The sequence below is a fragment of the Elaeis guineensis genome, chromosome 8 (assembly GCF_000442705.2).
Source record: "Elaeis guineensis isolate ETL-2024a chromosome 8, EG11, whole genome shotgun sequence".
NCBI classification, from domain to species: domain Eukaryota; kingdom Viridiplantae; phylum Streptophyta; class Magnoliopsida; order Arecales; family Arecaceae; genus Elaeis; species Elaeis guineensis.
Window position 1 is genome coordinate 17484844 of NC_026000.2, and position 27162 is coordinate 17512005.

The 27162-nt window shown below is 37.9% G+C and overlaps 1 protein-coding gene across 6 annotated transcripts; it reads right to left on the bottom strand.

Annotated features, from left to right (window-relative positions):
- On the bottom strand, positions 1-25826 carry LOC105049916 (RNA polymerase II C-terminal domain phosphatase-like 4). 6 transcript variants are annotated; one of them, XM_010929700.4, is made up of 9 exons: positions 25737-25826; positions 19978-20155; positions 9413-9495; positions 6574-6704; positions 4715-4895; positions 3750-4039; positions 847-1035; positions 713-751; positions 1-585 (listed from the first exon to the last, which is right to left on the bottom strand). In XM_010929700.4, the coding sequence occupies exons 1-9, from the start codon at positions 25771-25773 to the stop codon at positions 274-276; spliced, it is 1440 nt and encodes a 479-aa protein (XP_010928002.1). In that variant the 5' UTR covers positions 25774-25826; the 3' UTR covers positions 1-273. The 6 variants fall into 6 exon arrangements, with proteins under 6 accessions (XP_010928002.1, XP_010928004.1, XP_029121892.1 ...); XM_010929702.4 differs by lacking the exon at positions 25737-25826 and adding an exon at positions 25325-25639; XM_029266059.2 differs by lacking the exon at positions 25737-25826 and adding an exon at positions 25325-25639 and having other exon boundaries at positions 19978-20175.
- Positions 25827-27162: the final 1336 nt, after the last annotated feature.

Consider the following 27162-nt stretch of genomic DNA (forward strand, 5'->3'; position numbering starts at 1 on the left):
TCAGTTTCCAACGTAAGCTTCATTGCATGGATGACAGAGATGCAATTCTCCCAATAAAGCAAGAGATCTCAATAATGTAAATAATGCCCATGTTGGCACCAGAAGGCCAAAGCACCCACTTAGCAACAAGCCAACAGAAATTTGATATCAGCCTACACAAAAACAACCAAGGGTACAACAAAGCCTAACGATCCGATATTTTGGTCATTCTAAGGTTGGGTATGTGCTAGTTTCTCCAAGTTGGTCACTTTAACAACAATATGGAGCAAATCTTCATGTATTTCTTGAATTGCCAATCAGAAAATCTTCCTCCTGTTGCCGACACCATAAGTAGTTTGCTGCTTCAATCCAGCGTGGGTTAACCAAAAACTTCTCATTCTGCAGGGCCCATTGTGCTTTTTGTGTTCCTGCATCAGTCGAGACTACATGTGTTATGGATACGTCCACATCTGTACAGCATGTTGCACCTAACTGTTCAGCCAACTTCCAAATCGGCTGATCCTCGGGCTCTGATTTGGAAGGAAATATGCGGCTGAAAACTATTTTGCATCCCTGTAATATTTCTCGTCGGATATCCTTCAACACCTAGAAAGAAAGTCATATGATGAGCTAATAAGTGATAACCAGAGGATTAGTTCCTGTGCATATTTCCCTCGGGACTGAAGAACATGGGAGTCAAACAGAAAGAACTACACATGTTTGCCAGTTTTACCTGTCTAACATCTCTCGACGAGAGGTCGGTACCCAGGACCTGAGATAAGTGGACCAGTAAGTAGAAGAAAAGGGACAAAAAATTTATATTAGAAATAAAAATAATCAATACAGAAGAACAGGCATGAAACTAACTGGATCAAAAAACATCTGGTGAGCGCGCTTTAAAACATTAAGAATGGTTGCAAGTGCACCATTAGACTCTCTTTCATCTTTCATCAGTTCTGATAATGATTTCGCACTGAAGCCAAACTGGCGACAGCTAGAAGAAAAGTAATGGTATCTTTCCATCAGTATTAGGTTCTCTTTGTGTTTCTGCCATACCTGCAACGCCAATCGCTTGTGGTTATAGTAAGCCGGACTATAAATGTTAAAAATACTAAAATAGAAAACCAGTAAAGCATAAAGTAGCCGGAAAGCATATATTGCCGATAAACAGATTCATATGAAGGCTCATCAATTTCTTCCTCCTTATTTTTCTAATTAACCCAGTGTTTAAAGCATTTACCATGCATTTTATCTTCAGATAAGAAATTTACTATGTATCACATGACAAGCTTTCTTCTGTTTCATATACTTAACAGTAAAATGTTGACATACAAGCTTGCTAAACAGCTAAGCGAAAATCCACCAATCTTGTGACACAAGATTATGTCCTCTTGCACTATCAGTCACAAACAGCAGATTATCAACGAAGGACAAAAGCAATATATTACCAATTGAGATTAGTATAATATCTGTAATAACTGCTGGACATCTCATAGTCCCCCACAACCACTATTTTCTCACCCCATTTAATCCAGCCCATTAATGATGCAAATATTGGCACGAGGAAAATCAGACAAAGGATTGGCCTGCCTCCAAATGGAAATTTGGGATATGATAATTATTTATTCAGAAGGCATGCTCATGTGAAATCAAGATTAGATGGACCTAATGTGATAGAACTCAAGAAGAGGGGGTATAAGAAAACCTATATGTAAAATCATGGACTGCCATACCTTCCCGAACCACCCGGTACAAGGTATACTGTACCATACCAGGTCGGAATTGGTATGAAAATCATATTAGGGTTAATACAGGCTTAGTACGAATGTACACCGAGGCATACCGATGTGTACCAAGGTGCATATCAGTATATGCATTGAGGCATATTGAGATACAATGTGAGAAAATTACCTTGAGAGCTGCTTTGGTATGAGGTGCATATCATACCATACCAACCTAAACCATACTGAACCAGCAATGTACTAGTAAGATACTCGGCACTGTGACTCCAAATCTTGTGTAGAATGTCAAGAGATGATTTATAAAATCTTCCTTTTACTGAACATTTAGTTGCCACAACATTCCATAGTAAACGATGACAATACTGAATGGTGGATGATTCACTTAAGTCAAACTTTTATAACTACTTAAGGCTCCTTAGTTTTGGTGAGGTTTATAAAGATAAAGAAGATTGGATGATTGTGACACACTTGATACAATGTTGGTTCTTCCATCGAGAGTCAGTTGACAGTAGTAAGCATGTAGAAAGAAGGTACTTACTTGACTGGTACATATGTGTTGATTTGAAAAAAATATTAATGTCATGTTTGGTTCACTGGAATGAAATAGATCTGGATGAAATGGAAATGGAAGATAAGGAATCAGATGGATGCTCCTGTTCCACTAAAGCATAAATTGAAGGCTTGCACAAAAAGGAACAAAAATCAATTATAATATTTAATTTGGCTATTTTTTATAGAATAAATAAATTTTATATTTATCTTTTGAATAATTATTTGACTAAGGAATAGAATTAAAATTTAGAATAACAATATAGTTATATATCATACAAAATCTATATAAGGGGAAAGGTTTGAGGTCGGCCTGCAAATTGTCGTTATCTCCTCTCATGCCCCCACACCCTCCCCCTTGCACCTTGGGGAAAAAACAATAAAATGGTATTCCGCTTTCCTAGGTTGGCACAGCCCCACACAAATTCTTAGATAATGGCTCTGAGGCGATGCATATGGTTTTCATCCGCACATGCACTCGCATCACACATGCTGACCTCCAGTAGTGTTATGATTGCGATTATTTTACTTACACAAATAACATTTCAATTTGAAATGTAATCAATTATTGATTGCCATTTTTTACTAGAAGAGTCTAACTGATTCACACCAAATATGTCATTGATTTCCATTTTATACCATAAATCCTAGTAATTAGATCACACGCAAATATCATTCATTCTCATTCCAATGGGAATGACCATTCATCCCATTTAGGAGTGAATCATGATTCCTATATATGAGGGAACAGTGATTCCAAAGGAATCATGAATCTGTGAGTAATTGTATAAACCAAACACTACAATGGGCCCAAAGATGGAATTCCAGTTCCATGGCAACCCAAAATCCTCAAGCCAAACGTAGCATAAGGGCTTGCCTCCTTTAATCCTTTCCCTCTCATCCTCCCAACTCTTATATGAAGGCTCTAATAATGTCGCATCCCATTATAGCCGCCAGCCCCCACCAAACACACAAAAGAGTTTCTTTTTCTTGTGGTGATAACACATGGTTAGTAGTTTTGGCCATTATAGCGGAAATAACAAGCCGGTAGTTGCCCATTCCAGCCTAGACTGCGATATTGTAGTCCAGCCTTCCAACTGCAATAATAGTTGTCACTCGCGCATTCTAACTTTGGACCGTCATAATAGTCTTTAATAATCTGGGCTCATTATCACAAGCCCAAGTACCAAACACCCTTGTCAGATAAATTCCAATTCATCCAGTCGAGAATGGGTTGACATGGTAAATTTTAGTGATCCATGAAAGTGTGAAACAAAAAAAACATACAGCACCCAAAGCAGATAGATTTTAAGACAAGTTAATTACAAGCATAATATAGCAATTTCTCTAAATCGAGAATCCAAAATTGCAGGTTCAAACAATTCAAATTAGTACACTAAACAAAGGGAAAGGAAATCAAATATAACAATCAAAAGATAAGTAAACAAAGCCAATTTTTCTATTAGCAATGACACTTACAAATTCTGTGTCATCAAGAATCAGCACAACGTTTTCTGCTCCCAGCACCACATCAAGGCCTTTCTGATGCCGCTGGGTGCAATCAGCTTGCGAAATTACTTTGCAGTTGAAGTAGACTTTCTCAGGGTCAAGGAGCTTAGCAATTTCCAGTGCATAGGAACGCTCAGCCATAGTATATATATACATCTCGAACATCGTGTTTGCTTCTTTCAGAAAGGTGTGGACAAAGGGCCTCAACTTTGTCAGCATATGCATAGCATCCAACTTGAATAAGCTTCTTTTTGGATCATCTACAGGGAATTACATAACAAATTAAGTCCACAAAATCATTAAAAAAGAAATAATGCTTCAAGAGGTCATGGGAAAAAACAAACATATACAAATCAAAGTAAACATGTTAAGCTAAATATAAAGATACCAGCTTGAACAACAGCCATTGACATCTAGAATATAAGGGGAAAAAATGGAAAGTGATGTCATAATAAAGATAAAAGTACTGAAAGTTTGTTGTTAGCATCTTAGAGAAAAAGAAATTGATGAAAATGACACTAAAGCCATCGCCAAGATAGTCAGTTATAGAGATCCCTGAACGAGGGAGGTAAGAAACTCCATATCTCATTTGAAGAAAATCACAACCTCATAGCTGGTGCTCAAAATCTCAATTTACGTTATTTAGCTTACTTTGTATAGTTTTTAGGAAATTAATGTGTATATAACCAACAACAAAGATATCAAATGGTGGCACTCATGGTGGGGGTGGGTGAGAGAGAGAGAGAGAGAGAGAGAGAGAGAGAGTGGTGGGTGGGGATGCAGGTCATATTAATACAAAACCACAATTATTTAGGAACTAGAATATTTTGAATAAAGTGGAAGAAAGAAGAAGAAGAAGAAGAATAGCTACAGGTAGTTTGCAAACACAATATCCATAACAATGCAGAACTACAAGAACTAGAAAAAGGAAATACCTTTTATGGAATCTGCTTGGCTTAACAAATATTCCTCCTCCATAGAGACATCCACAAGCCGGGTTGAGTTGAGTAGAGTATGATCCAAGTCTAAGATCAGTATCAGCTTTTTTTCACGCAACAATTTCTTAAGATCTGCCTTCCGTTGTCTGTCACTCTCCCTAGTCCCTAACTTTAAATCCTGCAAAAATAATATTTCACATTACACCACATAGAACTGCAATGAATACTCCTCAATATGCAAAAATGTGTTACCAAAACCAACAGAGGTGACGGGATCAATTAAAATAATTATAATTAAAATGAAACCAAGCTGTGTTTCATAACCCTCACTCAGCTCGACTAGAAAATCCATTATTCAATATGTTCTCAGAGACAGAACAGAATCATTATTGTTATCAATATTGTCATCATTGTGAATTAAGGGAGTTAGATGCAAGTGTGTTTTGCAGGTATTTTTTGAACTCTGAGCGTTGCCAAATAATAACAGAGGCAACATCTGCCAAAATTTCAAGAACCTATATGCGCATACATTGGAAGACTACCAAAATATATCTATACATCAATGAACAGCTCAGGATATGGCAGCCATCCAGACATGTATATTGGTGTTCATTAGTGGCACAAATACAGATGCAAGTATAATGAACAGATTAAGAAACAACGACATTGAAATATTCATGAATATATGAACTAAAAAATAAAAGAAAAAACATATTTCATTTTTTTTCAGGTGATGGGGGAGTAAGATGCAATTATTCCTCCTGGACAATCTAAGGATGCTCTGACCACATAAAAGGATTCTGTACATGAAGCTGAATGATGGACACTAACCATCATGGTGATATTGATACACATGTCAACCATATTATGAAATACAGTGTACCATGAAAAGTTAGTCTTAATACAACAATTTACATCCGGCAATTTATAGGTGAACTTTAAACACAGCTGTTCCTCATAACCATGCCATCAAAATTGAAAATACATAGACTGGAATGAGATGAGATCCTTTAGATGGCTCATTCAAGACTAATATATCACAAAATAATAGAAATAAGAACTTTAATTTTATTCTGAGATGTGATCTACTATGCATAGAACCAGCTATTGATATCTATGGTGAGATATAATTATGCAGTTTCCACCCCAAAAAATTTACTAGTCATTGGCACAAGACATTCTTCCTCAAGTTAGGATAAATTAGCATACATTTTCAATAGATGCACGGATAAAAAATTGAGGGTTCATATTGTAGAACCCTTAGCCATTAATAATTTTTTTTTAAAAAAAAGAAAGAAAGAAAGAAAGAAAGAAGTAGGATCTGTATGAGAAGGGGTTAGGTACAATTGAGTTGTGGCTCATGTTGCTGAATAGCAATCACATCCAAACAGGTTGAATATGAAAGTATGCAGTATGCAGAATTTTACCACAACCAAAACAATGCAGGAGAAAATTGACAGATACAGGGCCATGTGGTGATTGAGTTCAGAATAATAACAATGGCAGATTGTCAGCTGCATATGGTTTCCGACACAACCGGTTCAAATTTGACTACTACACCATGCTGCTAACCAGGCTGAATTTGCCACAAATGGGCATTTCTTGGCACCAGTATGCAAGAAATAACCATTTTGTCTAGAAACAAATATGTAGAAGCAGGACGTAAGCCTATAATGGAAATAAGTTATACATATTCCAGACCATCTTGAGGACAAACGTCACCTATCCACCTAAGTCAGCATCATTAAGCTGCTAATCCAGTCCACCTAACTCACGACCATTTGCATGATATAAGAAACATGAGGCTACCGTCATGATTATATTAAAACTCTGTAGTATAATTTTGAGCATTGTACCTTAGTGATGTAGTCAAGTGAAAGCATAGGCCCATCATCCTCCACTAGCTGACCACATCTCAAGCACAATCCTTTATAAAATCCAGGATGTGGAGGGCATGAATCCTCGTCTGCAAGATTCTTAGATGTACCTGTAATAAAATATTCAGTTTGTCTGCATAAGCTTTAGTTGACTAGAAAGTGCAAGTCTTGCTCATCACTTGGTGAAAACTTTAACAACTACTAAGATGTAGAAGCATGGATGGCCCAAATTTTAATTGCAGCAGCAAAATAATAGTTGAAGGTTGTTAAAGCACTAAAGTAAAATTTATGGTAAAACACTAAAATGTAAAAGATCATACAAAAGTAATCACTTTGTGGAGGTAATAAAATAAAGCACAATGCCAAAGTACCTTTCTGATGCTGTGCACTGACAAGTAGTTATTAAATTAAGAAATTTAACTATTCTTGGCTTGCTCAAATGCTACGCAAAACGAATAAAAGAAAAAGGATGTAACCAAGATAGATTAGAAGATTGTTTGACAAAAGTTGCTTTCATGAAGATGGAGTATCCTTAGAAATAGCCAGCACCACAATAGTGATATTATAGAACTCAAAGACTATTAAAGAACATAATTACCAAAAACCTTACATGCTAAGAATCAAGATTTTAAATCCCATAGGATAGGATTGTTCCGGTTTTCTCATGGAACGAGATGCATCTCCTCTCACCCCGTCCCGACACTTGGGACAAAAGATGTCTCAAGATATCCCGATCGGGACACTAGGACGATAGTGGGACAGTCCTCTCTCGATACATGGGATGGTACCCATCTTGGTGTCCCATGGGATGTCTCACTGGGATCTGAATTCTTGCTAAGAATACATCGTGGGAAATGACACAATCTAGTTCCCCAAATTACAGAACATGTAGGACACGCTTTGCGAATGCTCGGCAAGGCATGGCTATAAGATCATCAACCAGTGCTGAGTACCGTTTCCCATCTGACCGTCATATATTTTTCAATTTTTTAAATGATTCCTATGTCACATACAATGACTGTTGCTTGTGGCTCATTTTCAAATCACATATAGCTTTTGACCTGCTCTCATTTCTTAAACAGGTGACTAAGTCTGGAAGCCTGTGGTGAAGTGTCTTTGACCACCATTATATCTGAATTCTGAGACCAAATAACTGAAAAGTCATGGAACAGTTACTAAACAAATGTTGAAGAAAGATAAGTTTGTTTTTGCTGCAAAATTTTAACTTTCAGTTTTTGGTTGGACAATTTAGTGTTCCGCAATGAACTTAGCCACGCACTTTCAGACAATAGATCTCTTTCTCCTTCCCAAGATTCTGACTTAACATTGGTACACAAAGTAGAATGGATTATTAGATATTGTCAAAACACAGAATATTAGTTACTAATTGTTTGACCATCCTATGTCAAATTCCTGAGCAAACCTTCAGTCTTCATAAAGCTAAGGATTATAGCCTCTGCAAAGTCTAAGAATCTGAAAGAGATTGGTTCTCGTCAGGCTCCTAATATTTAAATACTATGATTAAATTTGAAGGAGCTTGAAGTAATCATGGTTATGAGGAAGCTCATTGACAAACAGGAAAGTGGGATAAGTTTTGCTCACAAGCAAGTTGGATCTGCATTACTTCCTACATGACAGGATTCATAAGCTGCATACAATATGATAAAAAATCAAAAGGAACAATTTACCTGGCTATTCTAATAAGACATTACACAAAAATTGACCCACCATGTTAACTATTTCAACTGCATCTATTGGTCTTTTGGATCTGGGCACCATGCCACACCTATAGAACCTAGTACTCGAGAACTCCATCTAGTTCCTGCACCCACTTCGAAATCTCTGCAAAACCATCTCCACACCTGCTAGCTAACTGCTGTTTTTTTTTCCGTTTTCCTTTTTTTTTGGTGTGCGTTTCCGTGTATAAGTGCGTGCAGATGTCCACTTCCCCACACCAACACTCAAATTCTTTCTCACGTCAGTCCTGCTTCAGGTAACAAAGCTGCAAAATAATAAGATAAACAATCTCTGCCACCCCCTTTATATACAAGCTTTCTAGATGATTTCATCTAATAACTTTCCACAAACTATTTCAGATGGATTTACATGCTGTGTTTAGTCATGCTATCATCTACTTCCTTATTACAAAAGAACTTCCAATTTTTCGGTAGATGCAGTATTCTTCTTTGAGAATTTGACATGTCACATAGTTATAAACCCACATTCTCAATTTTTCGCAAAATTCTGCCTAAATTACAAATATGAATAGTAAACACTTTCAGCTGCAGGTCTTTTCAGTATGGCCTCATTATGGTCCAGGTACAAAGAAAAATAAGTATAGGACGAACAGGAAGAGGAGACAGGGAATTGAAAAACACGACTTTCAAGAGGCTTAAGCAGTATATTCAAAATGAAAATATTTAAGTGCAAAAGATCCAACTCCTTTCTTTACAATTAGCAATTCTCAACAGTCAACATTACTATTTGTAGCTGAAATAGCTGCAACATGCACTTTATATTTCTATTCGAATCAATAAGTCGATGCTCCTTCCATTAAACTCAATTCTTGACAAAAATTATGGTATCTTTGATCTTAACAAGCAATCTATGATATAAAAACATCCTAGCATGGGCTAACAAATTTTGCTCTGGTATTTCTCCATTTCTTCAAACATGAATTTAGTGAATGAACGTATTGCCACAACCTAGATTTCATTTCTGCAAACAGTTCTGTTAGAGTTTCCTTTTTGTGTTTGGTAAGTAAAGATTCCTACATGTGCAAAACAGAATATTTTTGGTTCACAATCAAGATACTAACCAATAATACCAATATTTTCTTGATTTCTCTCCATCACTGAGCCCTGAAGCTCTTTTATGCTCTCCACTTTAAGTCTTTTAATCCTGCATATGCATGTAGCAAACAAGAACAAAGCATAACCCGAAATGTCAAAACCAAAATAATGCAAAACACTTAATTTGAAAAGTAGTAACTATTAGATTTTCTAAACATGATGCAAAAAATCAATATGAATCCCCAGAAAAAAGTAACATTCATAGACTGCCACCCCGATAATCTAAGCCATCCAGTGTGTACTATGACTGAAGCAACTCTATTCAGCATTCAATTTGCAGATCGCTATCCCCTGATTTAAAGACTCCAACCAGGAAGGAGAAAAAAAAGCTAGTAGTTAAGGAAAACATCCTAATACAAAACAGAGTCATCAAATCATATGACTATTTCAAATCTGACCCCAAAATATGTTGACAATAAATGAAGTAATATAGACCGATGTGCCGATAATACTGGCAAGCCACAAATGCTCATGGAGCTTAATAGTAGAAACCCAGTTCAGGAAAAGGCCCTAAAGTAAGAAGGTTGTATGGTATTTTGTTCAGCTTGATTTGAATATGGTGAGCAAAAATTATGAACAAGATAATTTTTTGAGAATAATTATAAAAATATTATCATGGTATCCAAGAAAAGGGTGAACTCCAAAGAACATAAAGAAACGCATCTTCCTCTTAATCAAGAAAAGTATGTCTAGCGCTACAAAAAGGAAAAAAAGCAAGGTGGCTAAGGCTAATTGACTGCCTATCAGCAATTCAACATTCCTGAATTTCACACTCAATGAAAGGGCTATTGCCCCAACCCTCATTTGATGAAACATTAGCTAAATGATGGCAATGATCTAGATGATTGGTTTGACTTGGCTGATCAATCACGCATGACATCATGACTCCAAAGTGTCATTCATAAGTATTATGCAACCCACTCAAATTTAGGTAGTGGATATTTTTTTTCAAGAACAGATTGGGTTATAGAACATGAAAATTGTAATAGCATGCAGCCTCATAACCTATACATGTTCATCTGTTTTTGTTATACATCAAGAAGCCATTAACTACTATGACTTCAGGATTGTTTAAAGTCTAATGTTCATCAAGATAATTGTTGACTGTTGTTTGAATGTTCCAAACCTGTCTATTCTTCATTGTAAAACAGCCAAAGTTTCGATATTTCAAGTGTACCTTTACATTTGCAAAGGAGTCTTGGAAGCTTGCCCCTCCATGGCTCGATTTTACACAATCAAGCTGGAGTCGTCTTTTCAAGAATTCATCTTCTGGGTTTTGCTGCAGGCTCATTGATGCATTTAAAGAGATACTGTAACACGGTACTGAAGCGTGCTACTGTAGCAATGCAGCATAGGAGAGAAAAAAAGAAAAGAAAAAAAGAAAAAAGAACGAATGCAATATGTTGTAAATCTAAATACTATGCGATCTATTCAAATGAACTCTTAAAGGTCAATACTGGAACTAAATAAAAATCAACAATATGTTCAAAATTTATTAAATAACAGTGATAAAAGTTCCATAACTAAGACAAACTTTTTAAGACCAATTACATATACTAATTCCAACATAAAACACTAAGGAATAGGTTCATTCTAAGCTTAAAACTAATTTCAGATGGCTAGATTTTAATGATGGGGTACGAGACAGCATGAGGTAAGGTTATGGGTGGATCTGTTACCTTGAGCGCGGAAAATATATTGAAAAGATTCAAATCTCAACCGGTTCACGGGATGCAGGGTATCCACAACCACCAAGGAGAGCAGCACCGCAATGATAGGCTTCAAGATGGGGAAGAGGAAGCCAAGAGTCACAGGAAGAAAGAAGTCGAAGACGGATCCGTCCGCGAGGAAGAGGCGACGACGATCCCAAAAGGAGGGATTCAAGATAGAAGCATAGGTTAAACCTTCCAAAGTTTTTTCCCCCTTTTTTCTTCTTCTCATGTTAGATTTATACATGACGCCACCAGGTTGAATATGGTTGTTGGTTTGTTTTGAATGGTTGTAGGATAAAGATATATCTGAATTGATTTGTTGGGATATGGTTGTAGGTTTGTTTTGAGTGGTTGTAGGATAAGAATATATTTGAATTGATTTGTTGGGATATGCTTGTAGGTTTGTTTTGAGTGGCTGTAGGATAAGGATATATTTGAAGTAGTTTGTTGGGGTATGGTTGTCGGTTTGATTTGATTTAGGATAACCTAACTATCCGATCCCAATAAATGAAACCAGGATAGAACACACTCAAAATAAAATAAAATAAAATAAAAGTAGTGACTCGATGCACTGCATCAGTTCTCCTTAGGTGGGTGAATTCTCGACCCCGTCGAGAGAGCTTCCATATAGCTGTGGAATAGATCTCTCCGATATCGACGTAGCTCGATCTCAGAAATCCAGCTGCTATCAATACTTGGATGCCCACGCCATCGTACTAAGTACCAGCGGTGTGAACTCCGTCGTGTCCCTATTTCACGTACATCCAAAATCTCTTCTACGTCCTCAGATGTGATCTCTGCGGCTGCATAGAAGGGTAGGATCTCGACATCGGTAGAAGAGGATGACTCACCATGATATTGGAACAGATCACTCACATTGAAAACCGGAGAAGTAGACAATCCTGGGGGCAAGTCAATGAGATAGGCATTCTTCTCCAGCTTCTTAAGGATCTTGAATAGCCCAAATTTCTTCCTACTTAGCTTGTTGTAACCTCCAACTGGAAATTGCTCCTTCTTGAAATAGATCAGAACACTATTTTCCTTATTAAAATCCGTATCCCGACGGTATTGGTCCGCAGCTGCCTTGTATTTGGTTGTGGAATCCTGCAGCTTTTTGTGAACTTGTTGTTGCACGTCTTGAACCTGTTTCAAGTAGACTTCGGCATCTGCACTAACTCTACCAGGGTATGGAATGGATACTCGATCAAGAAAATGGGGTATAGATCACCATAGAGGGCCTCAAATAGAGATTTTTCTGTGGTTCTATTGATGGAACTATTATATGCAAACTCAGCCTGTGGTAAGATTAAGTCCCATTGTGTCGGTCTCTCACCTGCCAAGCATCTTAAAAGATTGCCTAAAGATAGATTTACCATCTCAGTTTGTCCGTCAGTTTGGGGGTGGTATGGGCTGCTAAAATTTAATTTACTTCCAACTTTGGCCATTAGAGTTCTCCAAAAAATGACTTATAAATTTGGTATCTCTATCTGATGTGATGGACCTAGGAATTTCATGCAGACGCACAATTTCATTGAAAAATAATTTTGCAATATGCGATGCATCAGAGATCTTTTTGCAAGGAATAAAATGAGCCATTTTAGTGAATCGATCAACAACCACAAATATTGAGTCAACATATCGTGCAGTTTTAGGTAGGCCAAGAATAAAGTCCATAGAAACATCTTCTCAAGGGGTGAACGGAATGGAGAGAGGAGTATATAAACCTGTGTTTTGTGAGTGACTATTGAAGGTTTGGCAGGTTCTACAGCGTCGTACAAATCGCTCTACGTCTCTTTGCATATTCGACCAATAGTAGCGCTCTTGAATTAACCCCAAGGTCTTATCCCGCCCGAAATGCCCCCTAATCCACTACTGTGTAGGTCTTGAATCAAAGACTCTCTTAGTGAATCTTCGGAAATGCATAACTTGCACTTCTTAAAAAGGTATTCAAACTCAATACAGAAATCGGAGAATTGGCTAGTGCTAGAAGACAAACATTTTTTCATGATAGGTCCGAAATAAGGGTCATCCTTGCACTGTTCCTTAATCGCCTCAAGACCCACAATTTGCAAGGAGGCAGCGATGAGGAGGTGGGTCCTACGGCTAAATGCATCAACAACCCGATTGGTTACTTTCTGTTTATGTCTCAAATTGAAGATGTATTCTTGCAGAAATGCAGTCCATTTGGCGTGTTTTTTGTTGAAATTCTTTTAGGAATTCAAATAACATAATGCTTCATGATCCGAGTTAAGTACAAATTTTCAATGAATCAAATAGGATCGCCAGTGCTTCAAGACCTGCACAATCGCATAGAATTCGATATCATATGTAGAATAATGTGATCAAGCATTGTTCAATTTCTCACTGAAGTAGGCTATGGGGCATTTTTCTTGGGACAACACGGCCCCTATTCTCACATGTGAGGCATCACAATCAACTTCGAACACCTTATTAAAATCAGGTAGGGCGACTATGGGTATGCTTGTAAGCTTGTCTTTGATCACTTTGAAGCTTTGTTCAGCCTTGGAAGTCCAGCGAAACTTATCTCCCTTCAGACAATCAGTGATCGAGGCAATCAAAGAACTAAAATTTTGAATGAAGCATCGGTAAAAGAATGCAAGTCCATGAAAGCTCCGAATCTCCGTTAAGTTTTTCGAGGTTGGCCAGTTTCGAATCACGTCAATCTTAGCCGGATCTACCTTAATTCCCTTAGCAGACAATATAGCCTAGGAAGATGAGGTTGTCGGATAAAAAGATGCACTTCTTGATATTTAAATATAAATGATTCTCTCTCAAGGCATGGAGCACCTATCGTAGATGGTTCAAATAAAGTTCAGGATTTGTGCAATATATCAAAATATCGTCAAAGTAAACCACTACAAATTTTCCAATGAATGGCTGAAACACTTGGTTCATGATGCGCATAAAGGTGCTCGAGGCGTTGGACAATCCGAAAGGCATAACTAGCCATTCATATAACCCTTCCTTAATTTTGAATGCTATTTTCCACTCGTCTCCAGGTCAAATATGGATCTGATGATACCCGCTCTTCAGATCAACCTTAGAGAATACCTTTGCACCTCCCAGCATATCTAGCATGTCATCAAATCTAGGTATGGAAAACCTACACTTCACAGTGATCTTATTGATGGCTCGACTATCAACGCACATTCACCATGTCCCATCTTTTTTTGGAGTAAGGAGGGCAGGCACAGCCACGAGACTCATACTCTTCCAAATGGAGCCCTTTCTTAACAAGTCAAGGACCTGTTGACGCAATTCTTCATGTTCTGCTGGGCTCATCCCATAATGGGCTAGGTATGGGAGACTCGTTTTCGGTACCAAGTCAATGCAATGCTGGACGTCTCTCATAGGGGATAGGCCATCAGGGAGTTCTTCGGCATGATGTCAGAAAACTCGTCCAATAATGGTTGAACAACCGACGAAATTCCAGGGGCTTCGGTGGTTTCTTTTGCCACTGAAGCATAAACCACAGGGGACCTTGATAGAGTTTGGACAAATTGAGTCTTATTCAAAATCATCACAGATTGTCTCTCAGTGGGTGACAATTTTAGGGTTGAATCAGACTTAGGTATCAGTTTGGGTGTACTATTAAGTGGAATCAATCTAACCTTTTTATTGTTCTTAGTGACTACATAGGTGTTTTCCTTCCCATTATGCATGGTGCTACAGTCAAATTGCCAAGATCTACCTAAAAGCAGGTAACACACATCCATGGGTGCTACATCGCACCAAACCTCGTCAGTATAGGTCTTCCCAATAAAAAACTTAACTAGACATCGTCGCGTGATAGGAACCTCATTCCCATTTTTAAACCAAGCAATCCGATAAGGTTGTGCAAGCTTCTCAGTTTTCAGTTGAAGCTTATCAACCATCTCTTGAGAGACGAAATTCTCCATACTTCCACTATCAATTATAATAGAGCAGAATTTTCCCTCTGCGTTGCAGATAGTTCGAAAAAGACTGCGTTGTCGCCAATCATCCTTGATAGATTTAGATGCTACAAGGACTCGATTGATTATAAAGTTTGGCTTAGTAGTTTTAGCAGTCTCATCTAGGACCTCACTATCCTCAACAGTGTCTTCCTCTCGCTCTTCTACTCCTTCATCCTGATCACTCTCATTAACATTTTCTATCAAGTTGGTCCTAAGCTGAAATTGTCTCAAAGGGCATTCAGATGATTTATGGCCTGATTGCCTACACTTGTAACAAGTTATACTAGTTTCCGAGAATTTGGAACCTAAAATTCCCTTGCTTTTAGTATCACCAATAGGTTTCGGAGGAAGTTGGATGTCATTTTTCAGGGCTGATTTGGTTCCTATAAAAAACTTTCCACTAATGTTACCTTGTCGGAATGTCTGTCTCTTCAACTTAGACTCGGCCTTAAGTGCGTGACTATAGACCGCATCTATTCGCTGAAAATTGCAAAAGATTAATTCAGCCTGAATTTGAGGATGAAGTCCAGCAAGACAGTGAGCTATCCGCTGTTCTTCATCCTCCCTAAGGTCATTACAAGCCTGAAGGTTATAGAATTCCTTAGTGTACTCTTGCACCATTTTAGACCCTTGCCTAAGGTTGTGAGGCTTTTGAAATAAAGTTTGTCGGTAATCGACTGGAAGGAATTTACTCTTAAGTTTCTCTTTCATTCGTTCCCAAGTGGCAATCTTTCCTTTACCCTTTCGAACCCTATCATTTTGTACCTACTTCCACCAAACTAGGACATGGCCTTTCAACTTAAGAGTGACAAATTTGACTCTTTTATCCTCAAATAGTTCTTTCCATTCAAAAAATTGTTCTATCTTGTCAATCCAATCCAACAACTCATCAAGTTCTAACCTACCTTCGAACTCACCAACATCTACTTTGATACCCTAATCCCAAGGTGCGGTGTTCATTTGACGTTGGTTCAGACGGTTGCTCCTAAGAGGACGGTTGCTCCTAAGAGGACAGTTGGCTTCTATCTCAGAGTCACTCTCTGATTCAATTAATCCCCCTCCACCGGGCTGATGTTGGGTATTCAAAGCCTCTAACATTTGTTGTATTTGGTTCAGTTGGGTTTGCATGTTTTTAATAAACTCTAGTTGTCGTTCATAGGCCTCTCTCCAATCCTTAGGGTTTTCGGGGTGGTTATTTGCCATTCTAATGTACTAACAACCTTGTGATGGGGAGATGGGGGCTTAAGAAGTCGTGGACAGCAGACAATGGTGCCAATTAGAGGGTTCTAATTTCAGGACAGCAACAGAGTTTTCTATGAATTTTCTGGACAGCGAACAAAGGCTTGCAAAAAAATAAATTTTAACAGCAAATATGCAATGATGATTGAATAAGATGCAACCTAATAAAAGCTAAATGCAAGCTAAAGTCAATCCCTAAGGTCAGAACTTGCTCTGATACCACTTGATGCATTTAAAGAGACACTATAACACGGTAACACGGTATTGAAGCATGCTACTATAGCAATGCAGCATAGGAGAGAAAAGAAGAAAAGAAACAAAAGAAAAAGAACGAATGCAAAATGTTGTAAATCTAAATACTATATGATCTATTCAAATAAACTCTTAAAGACCAATACTGGAACTAAATAGAAATCAGCAATATGTTCAAATTTATTAAATAACAGTAATGAAAGTTCCATGACTGAGACAAACTTTCCAAGATCAATTACATATACTAGTTCCACCATAAAATACTAAGGAATAGGTTCATTCTAGGCTTAAAACTGAGTTCAGATGGCTAGATTTTAATGATAGGGTACGAGGCAACATAAGATAAGGTTATGGGTGGATCTGTTATCTTGAGTGCGGGAATATATTGAAGAGGTTCAAATCTCAATCGGTTCACAGGATGCAGGGTATCCACAACCATCAAGGAGAGCAGCACCGCAATGATAGGCTTCAAGATGGAGAAGAGGGAGCCAAGAGTCACAGGAAGAAAGAAGCCGAAGACAGACCCATCTGCGAGGAAGAGGCGACGACGATCCCAAAAGGAGGGATTCAAGATAGAAGCATAGGTTAAATCTTCCAAAGTTTTCTTCCTCCTTTTTTCTTCTTCCCATGTCAGATTTATACATGACGCCACCAGGTTGGATATGGTTGTTGGTTTGTTTTAAAATGATTGTAGGATAAGAATATATTTGAATTGGTTTGTTGAGATATTGTTGTAGGTTTGTTTCGAGTGGTTGTAGGATAAGGACAAAGTTTGCGAAACCGGCACCAGCGATCGGATCAACCAGCCGGCGGTACGGTTCAGCACACCCCTATTTCGTTCCGAATCGAAGCAAACCGACGAAGAAAAATAGAGCCGAACCAGAGAAGAAAAAGAGAGAAAGAGAGAAATAGAGAGAGGGAGGAAGAAAGAAAAAAGGGAGCGGGGTTCGCTGGAGGGGCCATTGGAGGGCCTCTAGCGGGCCGCCGTGGCCTGCAGACGGTGTTTACGCCCCCTACAGCTCTACAGCGTGAAACAAGGGTGATCCGCTTTTGTTTTTATTTTTTTAAAAAATATTTTTTTAAATGAAACCGGCACTGGGTTTGCCGGCATCACTTAAGTGAAGCCGGCAAACCCCATACCGGCTTCATTTATATTTTTTAAAAAAATACAGGAAATAGGGGCGGATCGTCCCTGTTTCACGTCGCGGAGCTGCGAGAGGCGTTTACGCCGCCTGATGGCCACGACGGCTCGCCGAAGGCCCTCCGACGGCCCCTTCAGCAGACCCCCCTCCCTCTTTTTCTTCCTCTCTCTTTCTCTTCCCCTCTTTTCCTCTTTTTCTCTCTTTTCTTCCCCAACACCGGCGTATGCCGTTTTCCATGCCAGAACCATCTCGGTTCCCCCTCGACACGGTTCGGCACACCCCATACTGGACGGTTCGGCCCGATACGGCATTCCTTGGATAAGGATATATTTGAATTAGTTTGTTGGGATATGATTGTAGGTTTGTTTTGAGTGGTTGTAGGATAATGATATATTTGAAGTAGTTTGTTGGGGTACATTTGATTTAGAATAAATTGTTGGTTTGATTTGATTTAGAATAACCTAGCAAGGATAGAACACACTCAAAATAAAATAAAATAAAATAAAATAAAATAAAAGTAGTGACTCAATGCACTACATCACTTATCTCTTTCCCAAATTTCCTAAACCAGGAGTCCCTCAACAATTCTTGAGAATTACTCACATAAAGTTTAGGTCTAGTCCTAGATAACTCGAAAACTTGATGGATCATGCTTTGAAATATTGTTGTAGAAATTTCATACTCCAAGTCAAAATGGGTCATATTAATCTGGATCCCATCCCTAAATTGTGATGAAATGGAATTAGTAGATCTAGATCAATAACATAGATTGTGCAATCCTGTGAATCACATGATCCAACTTGATCCTGTAATTCACATATTAAACCTTGTGGAAAGTCCATTCTTGTAGGGTTCGGTTGACTTTTATAATCACTTAATTATCATTTCTAAGGATTTGATTCTTTTGTCCTAACTGTTCAACATTAATAGTCAACTAAAGGGATATTTGGAGTTGTTAGTCATACTTTGCTATGGTTAGTAATCGTGGCTCTCTTCATCCTAGAGAGAACAATGACTCACTCTAATGGTGCACCTAGTAAAGTTCATTATAAAAGAAAGAAGAAAATTTCATTTCTTCCCTCATAAGCAAAAAAGGAAGCAATTTTATCTATCAAATTTGATAATGATGATTATGATGGATATATTATTTTTCTATTTAATTTCTTCTACGTGCCTATTGAAGCATGCTTTCAGTGGTCCAATTAAGATACAATACGGACTTTGTTGAGATGTGTCTTATATCCAATGATCCTAGTCCTGATGTTTTGGGGATTAGGCCTCTCTAAAGGCCAAGAATATTAGCCTTAGCTTCCATACCTTCGCTTTACATTGCCAATGTTGCCATGAACAAGGCCAATGACCACCACAACTTAAAAGTCTGATGTATCTAAGGAATCTGTTATGTCTCACATCATCATTAATAAGAATAGTGCTTTTCTATAGATGATATGATTTTGCATTTGGCTCTGCTAGCAATATGGCAACAATGTAATATGTTGCTTATGATAAACTACCAGAACTCAAGAAGACATGGCTATTATCTGACTTACTAGATGATTATTTAGATAGGCTGCCCAAAATGATAGGCGAAAGTGCGCATGTTTGTGCCACCATGTGATAAGATGAATTTAAACTTTCTTATTTCATCCCAACCACGAGATGAGCGAAGTAGTTAATATTGCTTGAAAAGAAACAAAATTCTTCTCTAAATATCTGCAGATTATCCATCTGAGTATATGATAAGATGAATTTAAACTCTCTTATTTCATCTCAGCCACAAGATGAGCAAAGTAGTTAATGTTGCTTGAAAAGAAACAAAATTCTTTTCTCTAAATATCTGCAGCATTATCCAAGTATATTCAGACCTACATATGGATACAAACATATGCATACATACATATCATTTATAAACATACACACAAACATATACATGCCTATATCTATATATAGATATAGATATATGTATCTCCATATATGTAGATATTTATATATATATATATATGTATGTGTATATATGCGTGCATGCAATACACACACACACATATATATGCATGTATTTATGGATGTATGTACGTATGTATTTCTGATGGTATGTGAATTGGGATGAGATACATCATATAGTAAATTATACAAGGTTGAGTAAACTAATATTGAAAAGAAAAGGAAAAAAACCAGCTTATATGATGAATTATAGTTCAAGAAAGCAACTAAAAAAAAGCTAAAAAGAAACCTCTGCTCTTCAACATCATTTTCCTCATCATCATCTAGTTGATCATTTGGAGAAGTGTCGGAAGAAGTCAATTCCAACTCTGCCTCAATGAATGCAGCGAGATCGTCACTACTACTTGAAGAGTGCAATGGAGATTCCGCAGCTAGACTCATGTTTGCAACATCATCTATGAGCCATCCTATTGCAAAAATCAATCATCTACATGAAAATTTTTTAACTGAAAAGTTGGTATAAACGAGAAACAAAACAAAACCATCATATTTTTGCCTATAAAGAAAACAAGAATAAGAATATCGAATGAAAACAAATTTTAAGGCTGACAAAGGCAGTATAGTGTTAGTTGAACTTATGCTTCATTATGCTTTGGAAAAACATGAAAAATAAAGGTCTAGTGTTCCCGCTATCAAAAATCTCTACAGCGTGATATCCATAAACTTTTATGCCATCACCATTTAAAGCTCTGACTTCAACTAGCTTTCAGCAAACACTAAGGGGGTTGTAAATGTAGGGGTTAATGTGCAAACCAACACACTGCAAGGACTATAGAACCAGTCCTGGTCACAAAATTTTGAGGTTAAAAAGAACTCACAACCATCATATGCCTGCTAGGTTTCAAAGTCTTCTATTAGCATACATCCCATCCCTATTTGAAACACTAATTTTTTAGCTAGATTTGGCAAGGACATGGAGAAAGTTAGGATTAAGGTTGTTGATGGGTCGAGCTAGCTAGAATGGCTCGAAGACCTGACCAGGAAAATCCGAGCTCAAGCTCAAGTTGTAGGGCCACGGGCCAGTCTCAAGACTAGAAATTAAGACTTGATCAATTCTCGAGCTGGGCCCGAGCTGAAAAATATAATAAAAATTAAACAAGGGCCTAGTTTGAGCCTGACCTAGCCTCAAAGCATATCCTAAGTCAAATTAGGCTCAAGATTGTTAACCCAAGACAGATCCAAGCTGGGCCAAGCTTGGACATGAGGTTTAAGCCTCAAGCCTGCTTTGGGCCTAGGCCTAACCCGGCCCATTGACAACCCTCTCGCGGATAGGCATTTTATGCTCACACTAGCAAATTGATAAGTTAATCCTAGTTAGAGCAATTTGGAGTTTGAAAGAATTCATCCCAATCATGTATCAAGTAGTATTACACACATTAGCCTAAGTGGGATCAATTAGTTCATAAGGTCAATGGTATAGCAGGTATGGATTAAGCTACACTAACTTGCTAATGGTCATGTATGTGTCATCTCAGTCATATGTGGATTACACAAGATATTGACCCAATTTGAACTCAATACAGTCCAAAAAAACTGCCAACATTACCCAACAAACCCAATCTTTTTTGGTATGTGGACTTTACAATCGTTGATAGCTATTACATAAAATGGACCTAAACATATGAGCCTCAATGCGTGGATGACAAAGTCAAGAACAGTTAGTAACAAAAAGAACATATTGTGTGTCCCGAGAATACTAAAAGGCTTAACAAGCAATAATTAAAACCCCACATGAAAATTAGGTCATGGAGGTGCAGAAAACTAATATAAGGTGAAACTGACTCAGCTATAAATTGATAAGACAAGCTCGGAAAATCCTCGAGCAAATTTAAATGAGGTCAACGTGCCTGCTTTTGCATTCTTTCTAGGAGGATAGAAGCGAAGAAAGATTGGGCACATTGTTTCGCTCCAATTAAGAAACGATTGAGAGTTAGAGTGTTTATGAATAGAGAGGAAGGAAGAGTGGGGAATGGAAGAGGTGACTACAGAGGATGATATCCATCGTTGGCAGAGGTATTGCGGCAAGTTTTTGATTAACCAATCGCAAAGAGTGGAGATGGAGAAGAAGCTGATTCAAAGAAGGGGTGGGCGAGAACAAATGAAGAATAGCCACAGACTAGGGGGCATGGTTAACCAAACAGGTTGATTCATCATACCCCTCAAAAGACCTAGATTTGGGATCCAATTGGATTTATAAATTCTAGAATCCATGTTTAACACTCTTACTTCGAAAGAAATAAAATATTCAGAACAAATCCTACTCCAATTATGGTTGAATCCTAGGTTCAGATTTTGAAATACAAGAGCAGGCAAGTGGCAAAGTGAAGGGAGGACATCAGAAAGGAAGAAAAAAGGGCAAGCAGGTCAATGGAGGTGGCAATTTTTTGGGTTAGGTTGAGTACAGTTTGGGTCAATCATTTGTGTGATCACTTTGAAAATCAGATTTAAGAAACCATGAATTTTCATATACGAACAAATATTACAGTACACAAATATAATAAAAAAGACTTATGCACTCCAACTAATATGACTACATTATTTTTTTTTTGCTTTTATAATTATAATGTGACATCAATATCATTAAACTACCTAGTCTAGTGGAAGACAAGTGAGCTGCATTCATTAATAGAATACAATTTATGCAAAAATCCTTACAGTTAATTGCCAATATTCAAAGCAATCCTTCAATGTATATCATTGCATAGATTAAGCGGTGCACTAAGACCTAGACAAAAAATGCTACTAAAACAAAATATGCAGCTAACCTTCATAATTTACATATAACATTGCATCTACAAAATTGAAAGTAAGCCTCATATAAATTATCTGGTTTGGTTAATTTAGATTCTGTCAAAAACAAAATATATATTAGGTATCTACAAATTGCCCATAGAATGAAAGATAGACTCACATAGATTGGAGTATGATGCAAAGTTGAAAAGTGGAAGCATTATCTTAATAACCAGGTGGAAATGCCAATAGCAATACCGAATATTCAGGCCCAAAAATTACTAAAGAGAAACATTAAATTAATTTAACGGGATCAAATAACCTCAAAAGAAAAAAAGGAGCAAAATGCTAACATACTACTGTAGTGTACTCTAGTACAATTCATTATGTGCTGATGTTTATGCAACCTTAACTACAACATAATCTGTCAGAGGGACTTGGACATGTGGATCATATGGGAAAATTAATCAGATAAATGCTTGAATTATAGATGCCATGCTATAGTTCACCCACAAGATGAAAATCATGAAGATCAACTCAATTGATCTACTCAAAACAATTTGCCAGGCTTCATGCCCAGATTGTAGTTTCAAATTAAAGAAAGACCAAGGAAATGAAAAGGATAAAGCAAATAGTTCCACCCAGAATGGACCAACAAGTGACAAATTCCATGAGCTTTCCAATGATTTTGCTATTTTGATCTTAAAAATACAAGAAGTTTACAAGGTAAAATATCCTTGCTAATGCACAAAGATAAATCTTAAATCAACCAGATGTTTAACATCGCCCTTAAGACTTTGCTGAAGCAATCCAAAATAAAAAAAACAATAAAATTCCAGTTTTAAACAGCAATAGAAAAGTCATGATGGTCCTTCTCAAGCAAAATTCAACTTATCAAACCAACAAGCAAGTTCTGACAACCAATATTAACTGTACACACTTTCAGAACATATTCAATGAACAGCCAATATATCATGATTAAAGAAATAAATCATTAACCACTTTCATTTGAGTTGGCATAGCTTGCTCCAAGAGAAGGCTATTTAGGATTAAATGAGGGTAAGTGGCAGCCCCTGGTTGGTTGCTAGAGGAAAATTTGCAACCGGGCTTGGCAGTTGAGTGATGTGTTAGGCACGAGTGAAACATACCAATTATGCTACTATAATTTGTGTTAGGTTCGAACAGATCTGAAGATTTGTTTTATATATTGTTATTGCAATAGATGTCACAAGTAGAGGGAAGGTTTAGGTGGATGCACTCAAATCAACATAGAGATTTTTCATGACGGCAACATTTTCAGTAGACATTTCATAAAGATAACATTTTCGGTCCCACATTTACCTGTATTAAAAATGTACCAGATGTTCATCTTGTCAAACCCTATGGCATCTGCAAATGAACTTTCTATTAATGTCCATTTTAACCAAATTTTATTCCACTTACCTTTCAAATCCTTTGATCAAGGAATTTAACACAATTGATAATGTCGTGCAGAAGGTCAGGACTCAGAAGAAGTTTGATGATTTAAAACACAGGCTAGAATATGTTCAAGTTTGACCACAGTTTAGCTTATTAATCAGTATGTACATACATGTGTAAGTATGTATATATGTACGTATATACCTCCCCCCGCAAAACACACACACCGAGTAACTTCTATGAGCATAGGAAGCCCACCTACAAAAGGAACAGGATGAACCTGTTGGGTTAGAGGAGCTCCAAATAAACCTAAGTGGAGGAAATTGGAGGTTTCCATGAATGCAAAATGTTCAGGAAAAAAATACACACACACACACACATATGTATATATATATACACACATATGTGTGTGTGTGTGTGTGTGTGTGTATCCATAAAAAACTATTGTGCGCAGCATTTCTTAATCTATTTCAATTACGAAAGGCAAAAATCTGAGTGGAAAAAAATGGAGTAAGCCATCACGCCTTTCTTGATCATCCATATTTCATCTTTTCCAATCTAAATATGACAACAATTAACCTACCCTAGGAACCCTTCACAACAACTGAACCACAATAACTAAAAGTCCCACATTCAAAAGCTTTTATATCTAGAGAACCGCAAATTTACTGCTCAATTCCACAAGAAACCCACAGCATTTAAAAATAAAACCATCTAATAAGCATGTAATAAGATAGGCAACAGCCTAAGCATTCAAATCTGTGGAAAGTAAAAGAAATACCAGTGTCTTTAGGTATCGTTGAGGGGAGACCGACCCGGGAAGGGAGATTGGGGTACTAAGAGCAAGGAGAGAGGGAGAGAGACCGACCGTGGGAATAGAGAGGAAGGAGATAAAAGAGGTGATATAGAGAGAGGAGGAGAGAGGTGAGGCGGTGTTGGCGAGATCAAGGGATGGCCGGAGACGGGAAAAGGCCCGGCATGGCAACGGGTCCACAAAACTTGTCCTACCAGTATCCGAATCCGTTTAAAATCTTACCACCCGAACCCGTCCCAAACCCGATTACGAAATTAACCAAAAATCCCAAACCCATCCCGTTTAAAAATTAAAACAGGTATGCCCGCCGGATGGCCGAACCCGCCCGATAAACCCTCGTTCATGTTCATATTATCATGGGAACGGAACTCCATAAAAATGTTGTAGCCAAAGAAGAATTCTTTCGATCAAAGATCCCCAAAACTCTACGCTTCCACCAAGATTAAGCTCTCAAAACCTCAAGGACCAACTCACATCGCTACAACTCGCACAAAATCTCAGATGCTCGCCCTCAGGTGCTCTCCTTCCCCACAGATCTCGGAAAAAGAGAATGAATGAAAAGAAAAAGAATTGAAAAGGGAAAAAAAAAGATCAATCTGGGAAAAGGTCAGACCTGTTAATTTTTTCCCTCTTTCCTTTGTTTTTCGTTGATTTTTCTTATGTTTTCCCCCGTTTTTCCGCTGGTTTTTCCGTCCTCAGGAGTCTCGATCGTGTGGGAGGCTTGGAGTGGCCGAGTAGGGAAGCTTAGACGGTGGCTAGGGTTCCGACACCGGGCCGCCGCCGCCGCCGCCGCCGCTAGGGGTGGGGGAGGAGGTGTGTGGACCAGCCGGGCCGCCGCTAGGGGTGGGAAGGGAGAGAGGACCCGCCGGCCGCCGGCCGCCGAGCGATAGAGAGAGAGGGGGGGGGCGGCCGGGGGCCGGGGGGGGGTGGGGTTGTGGGGTGGTGGTGGTGGTGCGGGGGTTGTGGTTTGAAAATTAAATAAATAATATATATGGCGGTGGGTTTTGGATGGAATATATTATTACCTATATTCGATCCTAATCTGCTTCTTGGGTCGGACATCCATTGGGTCGAGAACAACTGCCACCTTCTAGATGGGGAGGCTTGGAACGGCGGCAGCGGTGGCTAGGATCTTGTGTTAGTATTTATAGATAAGAGTTTGATGGTATAAATATAATATCAACAATTAAAAATATTGAATTGTGCCATATTGGTTAGGGTAACGGTTAGGCTATTCAAGAATTCGGAGATCAAATCCACTTGTCCGAGCTCAAACCAACTTGTCCACCTAATATATTCACTTTTTTAAATATATACACACACACATGTACACACGATCGAGTAATATTCCAGGGGTACACACACATGTACACACGATCGAGTAACAGACAGAGAGAGCAGATATTTCAGGGGTGAATCCGTCAAAGGAATCGAGTAACAGACAGAGAGCAGATATTCGAGGGGTGAATCTGCCAAAAGAGCTGATAAGCGGAGGTTTAATCAGAGGAGAAGAATACAATAAAGAGGTTAGATTTGAGACCAATCAGTAGAAGAAAGTGGAGGTTAGAAGAATACAATAAAGAGGTTAGGTTTGAGACCAATCAGCAGAAGAGAAGAATACTATAAAGAGATTAGGGTTGAGATCAAGTCATAAATCGATATTAAACTGGGTCATGTCTAGCTGTATCTTACTCACATACAATTATGTTGATGGGTTAATAAGTCAGTTCTAATACTGGAGCTCCAATAGTAAGATGCTATGTCTCTAAATTGTAACTCATGCATGGCAACAATACAGAGAGAAAATTGGTGTCTGAGGAAGCATCCATAAACAGCTCATCAAAACCTTGATTCATTATATCGGCAAATCCTCAATATTATAAAAGTATCAATTATTTCCATTGGCAAGCAATCATAACGATTAGATTTAGTTGAGCAAATCAAAACTATTGGAGCTTGGCTTGAAATGCGCAACAAAGAGTTTTATTCAGATTATTTTTTGGTTAAATGATGGTGCCAACAACATAAATGCTAGGCCAAAGTTTAAATAAATGTAAACAAATAAAATGCATGCTATGGGTGTTATATTTGTATCAAATAGCAGGTTTAGATAATCATGTTTGTATCAAGGGTGTTGGTTTTTCTATTTTTTCATTTTTATTTTATATTATTTGCATTTATATAAGAGTGATGCATGATGATGATAAATTCTATATTCATGTAAATTCGATTTCATTAAGAACTTGTTTGGATGGTTGAACTCAAAATCCCATAGAATTCATAAATTGGATCAATACAACAATCAAAATCGGGCTAAACTAGGCATACACTTATAAATATCTAGAGCACCTCTAAAGTGGGCTGGCTTAAATTTATAAATAACTAAAGTAGACCTAGCAGCATAGGTCAAGCAAACCGTCCTTATGATGTGAAGCTCTCCATCCCTATGAG

Coding starts and splice junctions, on each gene's coding strand:
- LOC105049916 (XM_010929700.4), bottom strand. CDS start 25,773: ATGTCCGACCCAAGAAGCAGATTAGGATCGAATATAG. Junction 6,705..9,412: donor AGAAAATATTGGTATTATTG/GTTAGTATCTTG, acceptor ATTTTATTACAG/GTACATCTAAGAATCTTGCA. Junction 4,896..6,573: donor CACTTGACTACATCACTAAG/GTACAATGCTCA, acceptor TTATTTTTGCAG/GATTTAAAGTTAGGGACTAG.